General features: G+C 46.9%; 1 protein-coding gene across 11 annotated transcripts in view; it reads right to left on the bottom strand.

Annotated features, from left to right (window-relative positions):
* Nucleotides 1-15,737, bottom strand: part of LOC120404838 (sodium/hydrogen exchanger 10-like) — a 304,962-nt gene that overhangs the window by 246,807 nt on the left and 42,418 nt on the right. For 7 of the 11 annotated variants that reach the window (XM_039537846.1, XM_039537852.1, XM_039537849.1 and 4 more), the window contains one exon: nt 14,387-14,548. The exons of the other annotated variants lie outside the window; for them this stretch is intronic. In XM_039537846.1, the coding sequence (XP_039393780.1) occupies nt 14,387-14,548 (162 nt within the window). The remainder of the gene's footprint in view (nt 1-14,386; nt 14,549-15,737) is intronic. 11 annotated transcript variants of the gene reach the window in all.

Below are 15,737 nucleotides of genomic sequence, written 5' to 3'. Positions count from 1 at the left end.
GAGAAATAATAAAGTATTTGATTTTGCTGCACCCAAACAAAAAGCGAGAACTGAGTTTTTCTTCGACAATTTGGGGGCTCGTCCGGGATGGCAACGCCCACAGACCCACAGACAACTACTACGGATCATTCCCCTTCAAACCCCATGGCGCCACATGAGAGGTATGAGACCTTTTGAAATCTCTATTGGGGTATCGGAGGAGGACTTTCCGTGAGGACGTCTGTCTCTGTTGGGATCACGCCATCTGAACTTATTGACTGTGCGGCAGGATCAGATGCAAAGTGGTATTGGGGAGAGGCCCCAATAAGGTTAGTTTATAGCAGTACTGGGAACTGCTGAGTTGGCCAAGGAAATGCATAAGGTAATGCATAAGGTAATGCATAGGTAAATGCATTAGAATGCACCGGTGCTGAGGGGTTTTTACGGCCTCAAGAGGGGTTGTCATACCGCCTCATGGTATTGGTCCGGACCAGGTAAAGATGCATCGTGGTTAAAAAAAAAAAAGGTTAAAAAAGAGAAAAAGGAAGAAAAAGAGGCCTTGGTGTGTGTGTGTGTACACCAGTGTGAGTGGCTGTTACTGGGCTAGCCCGGTAACTAGGGGATCTTTAGGAGATCCGACCCACGGTGGGCTGACTCAGCCTGGCATAGTCCGGCGAGGAAGCTGCCTGGGTCTAGGGGTGTGTGAACCCATCTTCCCTCCCCTTTCCCTTCCGTGTGGGCTACTGACAGTCTGATCATCTCCTTAGTAGAAAATGGATAAGGGACTGTCTAAATATTCCACCTCACCCCCTAAGGGTACCCCAGCATATTACATGTACGTACATTATGGTCCTAAAACCTGCAGGTATTTAAATGATTGGAATCTGTACATGCGTGAAAAGCCATCTGAATAATGCCCATTAGAAGGTACCTTCAATCTAGATAAGATCATATATCTCAGTGGAGCTTTAATCACAAAGAAAAACCTCTGACACAGTGTGAGGAATTTGTCTAGGAATGGGTTAATTTGAAATTCGGCTTCACCCAGAGATAGGAGAAGTTGTTTTGTGTTCAAGGTCGAGAATCAGTGCGGACTATGCTAAGTGCAAAGGAAAACTGCTTTCAGCCCCAGCTGCTTGTGGAAAATAGAGACAGGCAAACCAAAGGCAGTACAAGTTACAGAATTGGAATTATATTTGCAAAGCTTAACTTCCCAGTGAGACATGTGTGAGTATTAAAGTGGTTTAAGGCTTGGGGCATTCATGTTTTTCCTGTGTGAGGTGGGAGCATTCCCAATACTCTCCATTGTTGTTTTATTATTTTTAATGAAGCTTTAAAATTTGATTATATGCTCTGTCAGTCTGATCACCTGACATGAGGAATAAATTAGTAACAGGAATTTGTCACAGTTTGGTGAGCACTTAATAATGGGGGAGCCCTGCAGAATTTACACCATCTATCTGTTTTACCCTTGTTATTTTGTGTTTACTTTGTTTGGTATTGTTGGTGTTATATGATAAGGATTGCATGATTAAAGGTGAGCTCTAATAGAATAAGGAAACACTATTTGGTTTTGGTGCACTATTTAGTTTTGTTCTGTTTTGTTTAACCGGTTACTGTTGTTTTTCTGCTCTGTTCATTTGGGCGTTGGGTGTGTGAGCGGAACTGAACTTCTCGTTCGTAATTCCTCAGGGTGGAAGCCATGTGTGCGATGAAGCTCTGAGGTTGTCCTGAGATTTTACTGTCCCGCCCCCCTGTAACGGACAATGTAATAGAAGTGGAAAGATCTGGCTTAGACTGTAATTTTCTTTGCTCTCTGTGTACTTTTCTTTTCTGTTTAAGTGTCAGCAGACAAATGGGTGGGTCTCTGGGTAGACCCCCAAAGGGGTTTGGATTATGTGTTAAGTAAATGGCCTTTACCCAATGGCCATGTATTTTTGCCCAGGTGGCAAGCCTTACTAGGGAGGACTCGAGTAGTTTGGGAGTAAAAATGTTTTAGGGAAAAGACCAGAAGGGTGGGGGCTAGTTGTGAAGCCCACCCTCCTAGCTAAACTGGTAGTGGCACAAGTTGTGCCTAGGATAGGGACGGCTCAGCGAGAAAAAAGGATCGGGCCCAGACAGGCAGGCAACAGACAGAGAGATTGGAAAACAGGTTGGAAACTTTTGAGGGTGTAGTGGAAAGACAGAGTAAGTGAATATGACCATGAGAATTTCATATACTCAGAAGGATATTTGGAATGGTGATTTGAATTGGTAAAGTGGCTGTTGGAAGGGAGTTGCTGGAGGGAACAGCGGTTGAGCTTTGTAAAAATGCTAAAGAGAACAGTTTTTTGGTGTCTTTGACATGTTTGTGAATGAATTCAGGCAAATAAATTTATTAGATTGTAATTTGGCTGTGACCAATTTTGTTGAATTAGCTGAAAAATGGATATAGTGCTATGTAATTAAAATTGTATTAGGCTCTAACGGCACTGTAAGAGGTGATGTTTTCTGTCAGTGTTTAAAAGCAGGAGTTAACAGTAAAAAAAGCAAGCCGGAGAGCATCTGTGTTAATGCAAATTAACTAACTGATAAGGTAGAGGCCGCTGAACCAGGGCTGTCTAAGAAACACATACGAGAAAATATGGGGTAATTCCTCTGTTTTGCCTAGAATCAACAAGAGTATTTGTATATTTTAAGTATTTAACTGCCCCGAAGGGGTGGACCTCTGTTTTTGTCTTTCAGATAATCAAAGAACATTAATGCCAGCTGCACTGCATTCAACGTACTATGATTTACTGGCAGTCACAATTATGTTGTGTGTTCTATGTTCTGTTTTGTGGTGTTTGTCTCGTGGCCAAAAATTGTTGTGTTTAATATTTTCATGAGATGGTCTGATTTGACATCAAGCGAAAATGTTGCATTGCAATGCAGATACTTGTTTTGTTCAACTTTGTATTCTAAGTGTTTGGTTACATCAGAAAAATGTGATATACTAAAGTCTAATACATTTTCTTCAGTAAGAGAAAGAAACTACATTGGCCAAATCTTTTAATTGAGAATTGTTGTTAAAATCATACTGACAGTCTTTGGAAGCAAGGACATGAAAAGTTAACCCACTCCCCATATTGTACAAGGGATCCTTCTGGCTACCTCAGACTTTTAGCCAGAGGGCTGGGGATGGTGGAAAGCTATTGGACTAGAGGTTATATTAAGTGAACTTCTCAAAGTGGGTGTGCTTGTCCTGGCTTGTTGTTCCAAAGTTCTGTAATAAGGTTATTTTAGTGAAAGGGTATATGTGGCATACATTGAATAATAAGACTAATGTACTGTATAACAGTAATGTTTATGTGTTCATGGTATAAAAGAAGGTGTATACGTAAAGGGTAAAAGTTTCCTTTGTATGTTAACGGAAAAAAAAAAGAAAAAAAAACGCCAAGAAGGGAGAAAAAAGAGAATGGCTAACATGCGCTGGCCCCAGTCAAGGACACCGCTTGGCTGCCTACCAAGGGAAGGGGGGGGGGAATGGTTGCTGCAGTTACACGAGATTGGTGTGCAGCGGCCAGCCCACTCTCCGACTTGGGGACCTTTTGTAAATATTCAGATTGATTTTATTTAAATGTCTAAATGTTGTGGTTATGAATATGTATTAGTTTTAGTTGATGTATTTACCACTTGGGTTGAAGCTTTTCCCTGCAGGACAGTAGATGTCTTTGCTTACAGATTTTGTACCACGTTTTGGCATCCCTGTGACTATCAACAGTGATCCTGGAACTCATTTTACTGGACAGATTGTAAAGGGGTTATGTGCAACTCACTGCCCTCACCACCCACAATTGGGACAGTGGAACGCCAGAACGGGACTTACAAAGAATAAACTGGCCAAGATTTGTGCTGAGACACACTTGAAGTGGCCAGATGCCCTTCCTTTGGCACTGATGTGTATGAGAGCCATTCCCAATCGAAAGACTGGACTCGGCCCTCATGAAATTTTGACTGGACATCCAATGCGCCTACCAACTGCATCCCCACTAACCCCAGCTCAGATGGACATTCATTTGCTGGATAACATAATGCTTAAGTATTGTCAGGCACTAATGAAATGTGTTAAGTCTTTTTATACACAGGTGAAGGAAGCACTACCGAAGGATCCTGTGCAACCTTGCCACTTGTTGGGACCAGGAGCCTGGGTCTCCATAAAGATCCATCAACGAAGGACTGCCTTGGCTCCACGCTGGAAAGGCCCTTTCCAAGTCCTGCTGACTACCAACACCGTTGTGCAGTGCCACAGACTGACTGCTTGGACCCAGGATTCTCACTGCAAAAAAGACCCCTCCGCATCAGGAGAATTTTCCTACTGATGATTACCCTATTCTTTCTTCTAGTTCCACTGTGCTTCTGGACAGCAGGAATAAGGACAAGGTGCCGTACTGGCAACCTCTCCCTTGTCCACTGACAGACCAACTGTGCCTTTAGACTTTTCTAGAAAAAAGCAAAGCCATTACAGGGTGATATGTGCTGGCAACCTCTCCCCTGTAGGATGCTAAACCTTGATTGTTTTGGGAAAGAAGAAGCAGCACTCACTCCACTGACATTGCCAAAGTCCAGGAATTCCTGGCTGAAAAGGACATTGAGAACTGACCCTGGTGAAGAAACAAAGAATTACATACTGGCAGGAAGAAATTTGTGGGACCCATGCTTGGGACTGTGGTATTAATTGGATTTTGGGGTTTATTCTACAGGCTGCGCCCTGTGTTCTGGATAAATCCTTCAGTATGTATTGCCCTCCCTAATTGGATTTTAAATGACATTGCCCTTATCAGGTTTTCAAATCACTTCTACATACCCAGATTGCTCACAAGGGGCTGCCATTAGATTAGCACAACAAAAGGCCTGGGTTATTTCCTCTGGACAAAAAGGGAATTGAGCAGATCCCTGTGGGCTAGGGCCAATATCTTAAAAGCAAAGAACATGATAAGAAATTGGGCCAACTAGAAAAGGCCACTAGCCTTATTTTTGAAGCTCAGCTATCTTCAGTACAGGCTGGAGTTGGTAAGTTACATGTCATTTCAGCCCTTAGTTCTATGACCCAGAAGTTACTGATAGAGATGGTATTGCAATATCACTGAGGCTGGGAAGGCATTGCAGTGGGATCTAGACCAGACTTGGCCCACTGCCCTTACAGACACGTCAGGAGTACCATCTGATCTGTGGTCATGAAGACATACTTGGACACTTTCTGGATGGAAGTGTGGACATTCACAGTGCTCCTTCCAAGCATATGGACCGGTTAGGATGGGTGTGGGCTCCCACATACCGAATCCTGCTGGATCCATGGGGAGGATGCATGTGGAACTGAATTATTTGCCGAGACATCTGGGAAATTAGACCACCTGGTATACCTACCTGATTTATAGACAGTACCCCTAGAATAACACTTGACGAGATATACATATTGATCTTACCACTGCTGCAGGCAATTATATCATTTACTGGCCTGCAGATAGAATGCAGATAGAATGTTGCAAGTAGCTCTTAGATTTCAGGTATATTTTGATTGGACTAGGGTAGTGCCTGATCGGTTTCAAAATTTGCTTTCATTGTTACCAAAGGTTCAAAGAATCTCTGAATTGCAAGGGCAAATTCACATGCTTTAGAATATATATTAAGCTGAAAAGAATGCCTTTCATATAGCTTATAGAGTGTTTACTTTATGTACTAGGTATGATGTTTTATGCTTTGTGATCAAAATTGTACAACAACCCCATTATATTATTCCTATGGGAATGTTATTGTTTGTCGTGTTGTTAGTTAGTTTAGGATTATGTTATTATTGTTGTTTTTGAAAAAAACATAATTATAGTAATAATACCTTTCATGATCATGCTAATCATGCATTGTCATTACATCCCTTGACAACCCCTCAGGTTGACATATCTGCTGTAGAATCTAAACTCCATGGTTTAATGCGAATTGAGATTTGAAATTGTTTGTTGTACTAGAAGTACAAAAGGGGGGAGTGTGGAAGCAAGGAAAGAATTAATAAGGATTTGAAGGGGATTTTAATGCATGTTAGTCAGTTAGCAAGAGTCAGGCCATACTGTGACCCTTATGACGTGAGATTTGTAGAAGCAAGATAATGTAAGACAGAGTGAACTGTGTGAAAGTATTACGACCTTGCAATGTGCAGTCTTGCTTTTTCTAGTAAGATAGCAGAAAAGCTTATGTATAAACAAAATGTATTTGTTGCTTTTTACTGTCTCCATGATTGTCTAAGCTTGTCTGTAACAAAGGTATAAAGGCTTGATGTAATTGTTTACCAGTTGAGAGACCTGTCCAGGACCCTGTGTCCTATGGCACTCTCTCCCTCCATTGTAATTACTGGAGAAATAATAAAGTATTTGATTTTGCTGCACCCAAACAAAAAGCGAGAACTGAGTTTTTCTTCGACACAGAGAAGCTGAACCTGCCCCCGTTTCTTTACCCAGTTAATGTTGACTATCCTCTGCAGTTACATACCCTGTTCAACCCGCTCCCCCCCTTCCAACACACGTTTAAAACTAAAATGCATGGCACTTTGTTAATGAACACCGTTTTCTTTATTACTGCTTTGGCGGGAAAGGGTTAAAACTAGGATGCAGACTGTGGTGGGTAGGGTGTGTACTGATGTAAAGACCGCTTCTAAACTCATGGAATGACAGGCTCCTGCTCCTAGAGCGGTCTGCAGTGCCGGACTGGTTGTTTCAACGGAGCCTGCCATCCCTCCTTTTCGGGACTCTGTGTGCGGTGGCTATGTGACCTTTTTGCGGGGGAGGACGGTTACAGATTCCCCAGCTGCGTGGCTCTGTGGTCCAGGACAAGGACCGCTGCAGAAGATCTGTAACTGCCCTCCCCCGCCACAAAGTCACGTACCCCCCACCCACACAGAAAAAACGGTTACTCACCGTTGTAACTGTTGTTCTTCGAGATGTGTTGCTCATATCCATTCCATGTAGGTGTGCGCGCCACGTGCACATTCGTCGGAAGACTTTTACCCTAGCAACTCAGTGGGTCGGCTGGGCGCCCCCTGGAGTGGCGCCACCATGGCGCCGGATATATACGCCAGCCGACCCACCCACTCCTCAGTTCCTTCTTGCCGGCTACTCCGACAGTGGGGAAGGAGGGTGGGTTTGGAATGGATATGAGCAACACATCTCGAAGAACAACAGTTACAATGGTGAGTAACCCTTTTTTCTTCTTCGAGTGATTGCTCATATCCATTCCATGTAGGTGATTCCCAAGCCTTACGTAGGCGGTGGGGTCGGAGTGAGATGTTGCAGAAAGCAAACTGCTGAGCCAAAGGCTGCATCATCTCTGGACAGTTAGACCAAAGAGGCAAAGGTCCGGATAGAGGACCAGGTAGTAGCACTGGAAGGGTATGTGAGTCAGAAAGGCAGCAGCAGAAGCCTGAGCCCTGGTGAAACGAGCAGTAAGGTGGCTCGACGGAACATGGGCCAAGTCACAGGAGGTGTAAATGCAAGATGTCACCCAAGATGGAAAGCTCTGGGAGGAGACAGGTATACCCTTCATCCGGTCTGCCAATACAACGAAGAGTTGGGGGTGTACAAAAAGGCTTGTCCGCTCGACATAAAAAGCGAGCGCCCTACGGACGTCTAGGGAGGGCAAATGTGCTCCCGTCGCGATGAATGGGGCTTTGGAAAGAAGACCGGAAGGAAGATATCGCGGATGATATGAAAGGTCAACAGCACCTTAGGGAGGAAGGCCGGACATGGTCACAACCGCCCCTTGTCCTTACGCAACATAGTGTACCGTGGGTCCACTGTGAGAGCCCGAAGCTCGGAGACTTGTCCAGCCGATGCAAAGGCTACAAGGAAAAAACTATCCCTCAGGACAGGTATCTCAGCGAGCATGTTGTCAGTGGTTCGAATGGAGCAGGCATAAGTCTGCTTATAACCAGGTTGAAGACCCAGGAGTTGGTGGGGGCAGCGAACCTGGGGGCATAAATGCCCCAAGCCCTTGAGGAACCTAGAAACCACAGCGTGTGAGAATATGAAGCGGCCACTCTCCCTTGGGAGGAAGGTAGAGACGGCTGCCAAGTGCACCCTTAATGATGAACTGTGCCAGGCGCTGCTGTTTGAAGACCATAGGCAATCCAAGAGGAAATGGATCAGAACCTCTGTGGGGGAAACATTGTGTTTCGTAGCAGCAAGAGAAAGACTGCCAGTTGGGCGGATATGTTAACCGAGTGGAAGGCTTCCTACCACCCAGGAGAATCCTGTAGAACCGAGGCAGAACAACGTAACTCGGATCGGTTTAGGCCCGCTGCAGGCATGCAGAGATGTGCAGGGATTGCAGGTCTAGGTGGTAAAGCTTGCCGTTATCCAGCGTTATGAGGTCTGGGCAAAGGGGAATTGGTTGGCCACCGACAGGTCTAGCAACATGGTGTACCAGTGCTGCCTGGACCACGCTGGAGCGATCATGATCAGATGCGCTCTGTCCCTGAGGAGTGTTAGGACCTTGCGAACCAGCGGGAGCGGTGGGAAAGCGGACGGCAGACGGCTCGTCCACGGCATCAGAAAAACAGCCAAGATCGAGCCCGGGGAGAGGCCTTGGCATGAGCAGAACTTCTCTCTCATTCTGTTCCCACGAGAGCGAAGTTCCGGAAACGTAATGGATAACAGCCGGAGGAATCAACCACTTGAGAGACAGGAAGGAACTGCTGAGGCGATCCGCCAGAGTGTTCCGGACCCCTAGGAGAAAGGACGCTACCAGGTCCGTCGATTGAGCTGTGCAGGAGTCCCAGAGCTGGATAGCTCCCTGCAAAGAGAGGAGGACCGTGCTCCTCCGTGCTTGTTTATGCAATGGGTGTCCGTTGTGTTGTCTGTGAACACCGAGACACAACAGCCTTGTAGGTGCTGCTGAAGCTCCTGGTACACAAGGCAGACTGCTCTCAACTCCCGGACATTGATGTGCAAGGGCAGCTGTTGAGCCAACCAAAGGTCTGGAGTGGGAAACTGACCCAAGTGAGCACCCCAGCCAAGAGATGGGGGCGTCCATCATGAGGGACACTGAGGGTGAGGGTGAGGTGGATCGAACAGCACCCCTGCACACGTCAGGGAGGGCGTCGACCCCCAGTCGAGGGAGCCTACGACGCTCATGGGGATCGAGGCAACCATGACCATGCTGTCTCTGGCCGGGTGGTACACTGAGGTGAGTCATGATTAAAGTGTACGGAGGCGAAGCCTGGCATGTTCGGTTACGCACGTGCAGGCAGCCATGTGGCCCAGAAAACCTAGGCAAGTTCAAGCCAAAGTTGCCGGGAAGGTCCGTAGACCTTGTACAATGGTTACCATCGCATGAAATCAAGGCGTAGGTAAGCAGGCTGTGCGATACTGAAGTCCAGGGTGGCCTCAGTTAAGTCTATTCCCTGAGTGGGAATCAGGGTGGATTTCGCTATATGGAACATCAGGCCTAAACGCAGGAATAGGACCTCGTCGACGCCCACACGAGTGGTAACTTGGGCCCCGGTGGCCCCTGGAATGAGCCAATCGTCCAGAGACGGAGAACGTGTATCCGACGGTGGCGGAGAGGGCGGCGACTACAGCCAGACACCGTGAATACACAGGGGCTGTATAGAGGCTGACCGAGAGGACCGTAAACTGGAAATGACGGTTGGCCACAAACCGGAGGTACCTTCTGTGCGGAGGATAAATGGCGACGTGAAAATACGCACCCTTCATATCGAGGGCGGCATACCAGTCTCCGGGATCCAAGGATGGGATGACGGTCCCCATGAATACCATGCGGAACTCCAGGTATATCATAACTTGTTGAGCTCCTGCAGGTCTAGGATAGGTCTGAGACCTCCCTTCACCTTGGGGATCAGGAACTAGTGGGGCTAGAACCTTTTGTCCCTTTCATCCTTGGAACATCCTCTATAGCTCCGATGGTGAGGAGCGCCCGCACCTCTTGCAAGAGGAATTGCTCGTGAGAGGGGTCCCTAAGAGGGACGAGGAGGGATAGGTTTGCTCGATTGGTGGTTGGGAGGACCCTGATTTTGGCCCTTTAGGGGTCCCGACCAATGCCTACGACTGCCTCAGCGTCGCCTGCTGGCAAAGCCCTGTCGTTGTCTAGGCGTAGGGTAAGGGCGGTGAGGCTGGCGGAAAGGTCGGCAGTGAGACATCGGCATGTACATGCCGAGAGGGAGTGCATAGTGACCTCGCTGTCCTTTGGGCCTTGCAGCCTAGGGTCAGTTTTGAGAACAGGCCTTTGTCATTGAAGGACAAGTCCTGTATAGTGTGCAGGAGCTGCGAGGGAAGGCTCGATAACTGGAGCCATGAAATGCGCCTCGTGGCAACACCCGAGGCCAGAGTCGTGGCTGTGGAGTCCGCTACATCTAACAAGGTCTGGAGGGAAGCTCTCGCCACTTTCGGCCCTTTTTCCAGGAGGGCATCAAACTCTTGACGGGAGATCTGAGAAACCGACTCCGTAAATTCTCCCACCGCCGCCCATAATAACGGCTAAGCAGGGCTTGCTGGTTTGCTACGCGAAGTTGCAGGGCGCCTGCCGAGTACATCTTATGGCCGAGGAAGTCCATTCGCCTAGCCCCCTTGGACATAGGGTCTGGTCCCTGTAGGCCATGGCGTTGCGTCTCATTGACGGACTAGATGACAAGGGAGCAGGGGGAAAGACGTACATATAGGTGCCCGTCGCCCCTGGAGGATACCATGCACATGTATTCGACTCCCGTGCCCACGGGCGGGATAGTGGCCACTTGGAGATTCATAGTGAATGCCACCCGTCTCGGGAGGTCCTGATGGGCCCCCAGGCCGATTAGGGGAGGGCCCAAGGAGTACACTTCTGCCACCGCCTCATCTGGGGCGGAGGGAGAAGAAAGGCCAGGGACAAGTGGGTCCTGTGTGGGCTCATGCTCCTGGATGACCTCCTGATCTGGTGGGATGTGGGAATCCGGTGGCAGAACCGGACTTCCTCCGTACCGGTCAGAGGGGGATGGCTAACTGTCGCCCCTGGTACCCAGTGTTCTGATGGAACAGAGCGCGATGGGATCACAGGTAGGCCTTTGGCCTGATGGCATGCCCAAGATGTACAGGGCAGCCACTGATGGGGGTCAGGGTCCTGGCCTGGGGCATCCGGAAGACTCTGGTGTGCACATCCGAATGGATGGCCATGGAGAAGTTAAAGCCCTGGGCAGAGTCTCCCTCTCCAGCTCATGGCGCTCGACGCGGCACCGGGGATTGGTACCGTGAGGACTACCGGTACTGGGAGCGAGAATGAGACCTGCGACCGGAGCGGTGCCGGGAGGCTGACCGAGATCTCGAGGCTCGACGCCGGGAGTGTCTACGGGAGTCCAGTGCCTGGAGCGATGCCGGGAGCTGGATGGGCACCGAGTGTACCAGGTCGGGGAACGGGACGCTGATCGGTGCCACGGGTACGACCAGTACCGATATGGGGAACGGTGCCAGGACCGTGAGCGGTGCCGGCACCTGGCTTGGCGACAGGACCGAGAACATCTGTGGGACCGTGATCGTGAATGGTGCCGCTCTGTGGTGCCGACGCAGGGTGGCCTGAGCAAGACAGGCTCGCCGATAGACAATATAACCCGCACCGGCGGTGCCGGGGGTTGAAGCAGCGCAGGCTCTGTCACTGCCATCAACTCCCTCACTGTGGAAATGTTTCCGGCGTGGAGGGAATAGTGAGCTCAACCACGGCTCGCACCGGGGAGCGTTCAGGCGCTGGACTCAACGGCTCTTGCGTGGCCGGAGTCGACGGTGCCGATATTGTCAGTGCCGCGGCAGGTATCAGAACCGGGCAGACCGACTTAGTATAGCGCTCAGCTGCGGAGCAGGCGGCTCTGACGCAGCTGAAGAGCGAGCTCAACCGCGGCTCGTACCGGGGAGCGTGTCGGTACCGGACTCGACGGCTCTTGCATGGCCGGAGTGGACGGTGCCAATACTGTCGGTGCCGCAGCAGGTATAGGTGCCGGGCAGTGCGACTTAGTAGAGCGCTCGGCTGCGGAGCAGGCGGCTCCGACGCAGCTTAATAACAGGCTCAACCACGGTTCGTACCAGTGAGCTTTCCAGCACCGGACTCGATGGCTCTTGCATGGCCAGAGTTAGCGGTGCGGATATTGTCGGCGCCACGGCAGACATCGGTGCCGGGCGATCCGACTTAGCATAGCACTCGGGCTGCGGAGCAGGCGGCTCGGACGCAGCAAGAATCTTGAGCCTCTTCATCCTCCAGGAGAGGGATCCACGCCGGGTGGACATCGGAGCTATCGACGGCCGGTGCCGAGAGGCTTTGGCAGTACCGGCGATCCGGTGCCGAGGGGGCGCTCCTTGAAGACTAACCAGCGCTCGGTGCCGAGAGGAGGAGCAAGAGCTGCCTCCGTCAGGAGCTGCTTGAGACGAAAGTCCCGCTCCCCTTTGTTCTCGGATTAAAGGCCTCACAAATGCGGCACTTATCTGTGAGGTGAGATTCCTCGAGGCACTTAGGAGAGGATCTCTTGTCGGCATCGGCTTGAGGCCGGCCGAGCATTATAAAACCCTGTGGACTGGGCATCGGACCCGGCACCGGGTGAGGGGAAGGGGATAAACCCCGAACCCCTGTGAAATAAATACACTATACTATACTACAAACAAATAAAGTTATCTACAGCTATAAAAATCTGAACTATATATGATACTTAACGAGAGAAACTACGAGTTGCTAGGGAAGTGGAGGTCAGCTAAGCAGCGCTCCACTGTTCCAACGACCGACACGGGCGGTAAGAAGGAACTGAGGAGTGGGTGGGTCGGCTGGTGTATATATCCGGCGCCATGGTGGCGCCACTCCAGGGGGCGCCCAGCTGACCCACTGAGTTGCTAGGGTAAAAGTCTTCCGACGAATGTGCACACGGCGCGCACACACCTACATGGAATGGATATGAGCAATCACTCGAAGAAGAACATGAAAACCACCTCACAGACCAACCAGGGTGCCTACTGACTGCACTGTGTGTGTGACCTGTTGCTGATCCTGCCCCCCTGTATTTTTAATAATCAACTAGACAGTTAGGGGATGAAACTGGGATTGGGTCTTGGGTGAGTCAGGAAGGGAAGGACTTCTCAAAATTTTGCATACTAGCAGTGCAAACCACAGTACAACAGAATAATGGTCTTATCGACTCTTAATAGATAAGAAAACCTCTCTTTTCTCTGAATGGGTAAAATCAATCTCTAACTTAAGGGGATCTGTGCACTATTTCCTCAACAACAATAGGGCAGGAAAATTTCTCAAGATCATAAGTTAAAAAAGCCTTGAAAAAAGCTGTATCAGCACAAATGCAAGTGTCTATATTGTCTGTGATCCACAGCGTTATACGTAACACTGATACATATTATGATTCACCTGGAAAAATATTTGTGTGGGCTTTTAGCCTCTCAGAATAAATGAACAAATTCATGAACCCCAAACCCCTATTTTCTATTTATATAGGGTTGTGTGGCCTTTTTAATTATTTAAATATGAAGGCATCCCTTTCAGAGAGGCTGGAGCTTTGAATTACCTCTGAGAGCACTGTGCATTGTAGTTGAGCGGTTTGACATGAGACAAAGACTCCTACCCAGGCCTGGATGCACTACCTTGTCCACCTGATTTGAAGAACACCAAAACTACAGAAAGCTTGAGCCTCAAATCTAAATGCTGCAATTTCATTGTCTACTTATAGTTCTCCAAAAGTGACATAAGCAAAAAAAAGTGCTATGTAATATACTGACTGTCCATGTGAGGCCACATATTTGCACTGAAAACTTTATGTGGCCATTTTGCAAACACCATATGTAATATTTTGTAATCTTTTTTCTTTTTAAAATAATATAATTTAACATAAACTAATCATGTTAAACTTACATAATAAAATAAAAAAGATGTACAACGTAGCCTTGTTAATGTTAGTATGAGAACAGTAAAACTTTCATTTACTGACCTGCAGTGCTTAAAATTGTTTAACTGTTTACAGTTTTTCCATTTATTAGTTTTAATTCCTCTCTACCCTGCAAAATTGGACTCATGGTAACTAAGGCACCTGGATTTACAGGATTTACAAGAAATTATATACAATTTTAAGATGCTTCTTTAATGTAATATTAAAGTTAAAATAAAAGCAGTCAAATGCAAAGTAATGCAGAATTTAAGGTTCTCAATACAACATTATTCATTCCTAGGTTTAGATATTAAGTATGTAATTTACCATATTTCTGTTTATGCTGTTAAATATGTCACACATGGCTAGGTTAACCTCACTGTAATGTAACATTTTTGTTAGTAAATAAATGTATATTTGAATACGCATAACAAAAAAACCCCTCAGAAAATCAGGTTCCGTTTTGTTTAGTTGAATTAATAGGGGCATAGTTATTCCTTGTCTTACCAATGAAGAAAATCAGGTATGTCATTGAGAAGCTTAGAATTACTTCAGTTAATCCATCATTAACGATATGAGACAGCCAATATTTAACTATTCTTGAACTCAAAAATCCAAATATGGTACTTGCAATAAATTTTAATACTAGTTTAATAATAATTTCTTTTGCTGTAAAAGAAGAAAATAAGATTGAATTATAAATTAGTAATTCACTTTTTAAAAATGCATTCAAGTGGAGTTAAAATTTCTGTTGCACAAGAGAGACTTCTTGTCCCTATATCTTCTGGAATGCAAGACTTCAACACACCAAATTCAAACATTCGATAACTAGGAAATGCTCAGCTAAGCTCTCTCCACATGTCTTCAAAAAGAACGTTAGTTTGACAACAACAACAACAAAAGCCCACAGACTTATGAAAACCAGGAAAGATATTTGAGGACAAGAAAGTATTGTAGTACAACAGCAATTTTAATGAATTTTTGTAAGCAAATTTCCACTGTATTTTTAAATATGTGAATTAGCCAAGCTAGCAGAGGGTTCTGACATTTCTATCAAAAAATGAGTTTACTCTTTCATATCTTTGCATGCAATGTCAGATAATGATTTTAATCTTGCAGAGTTTAACTCTGGGGTCATCCAGAACAACAGACCTCCAGAAAGAGTCACTGCTGGAGATTGGCTGCAAAGGTAAGAGCCTACCCACGGTTGAATGTTTTCAAATTTTATGCCAAACTCAACACTGGCCACAGTTCTACTTCATCTCTAAAAAACCCCTCCCAACAATCTGTCCTGAGGTATAGGACTATGGTGACTACAGCGAACTATACACAAAGCATCAAAGCTCAGAAACAAGAGTGCCATGAATATTGGGGGAAATTTCAGCTCCAAAAACACATGAAGCATAGTCAATATTGTCAATTAAAAAAAGGTTACATAAAACCGACAATGAGACCAAACATTCCTTTTGAGGTCCTCCTGATGACCTCCAACAGGGAGCTGATTGGAAACACAAGATCCTTCAGAGTCTTTAAAAGATAATTACACTCTCTATAACAAAAATGGTGGAAAATAAATTTGTTTGGTCCCCTCCTCTATACAACCACAATAGGGTAAGACCTGTGGTGGCCAGGCTCTTATAGGCCTCCTAAAATTCATAAGTGCTAGTGGGTCCCCTATGATGATTTGGGAGCTTTGTCTGTCCAAATTATGAATTCTGGTTGACATAATGAAATTTTATAATAAAAATCACTGTATCATGAATGCCTCTCTCTCTGTGTATCGACCGTGTCTTATCAGCCTGAAAAGCATGCCTTCCTCAGACTGAGGATAACAGGAAGGTACTTTGAACTCAACAAC

This window comes from Mauremys reevesii, linkage group 4, assembly GCF_016161935.1.
Source record: "Mauremys reevesii isolate NIE-2019 linkage group 4, ASM1616193v1, whole genome shotgun sequence".
Classification (NCBI taxonomy): Eukaryota; Metazoa; Chordata; order Testudines; family Geoemydidae; genus Mauremys; species Mauremys reevesii.
Note: the sequence above shows the minus strand (reverse complement) of the source record. Positions and strands in the feature narration are given on the sequence as shown.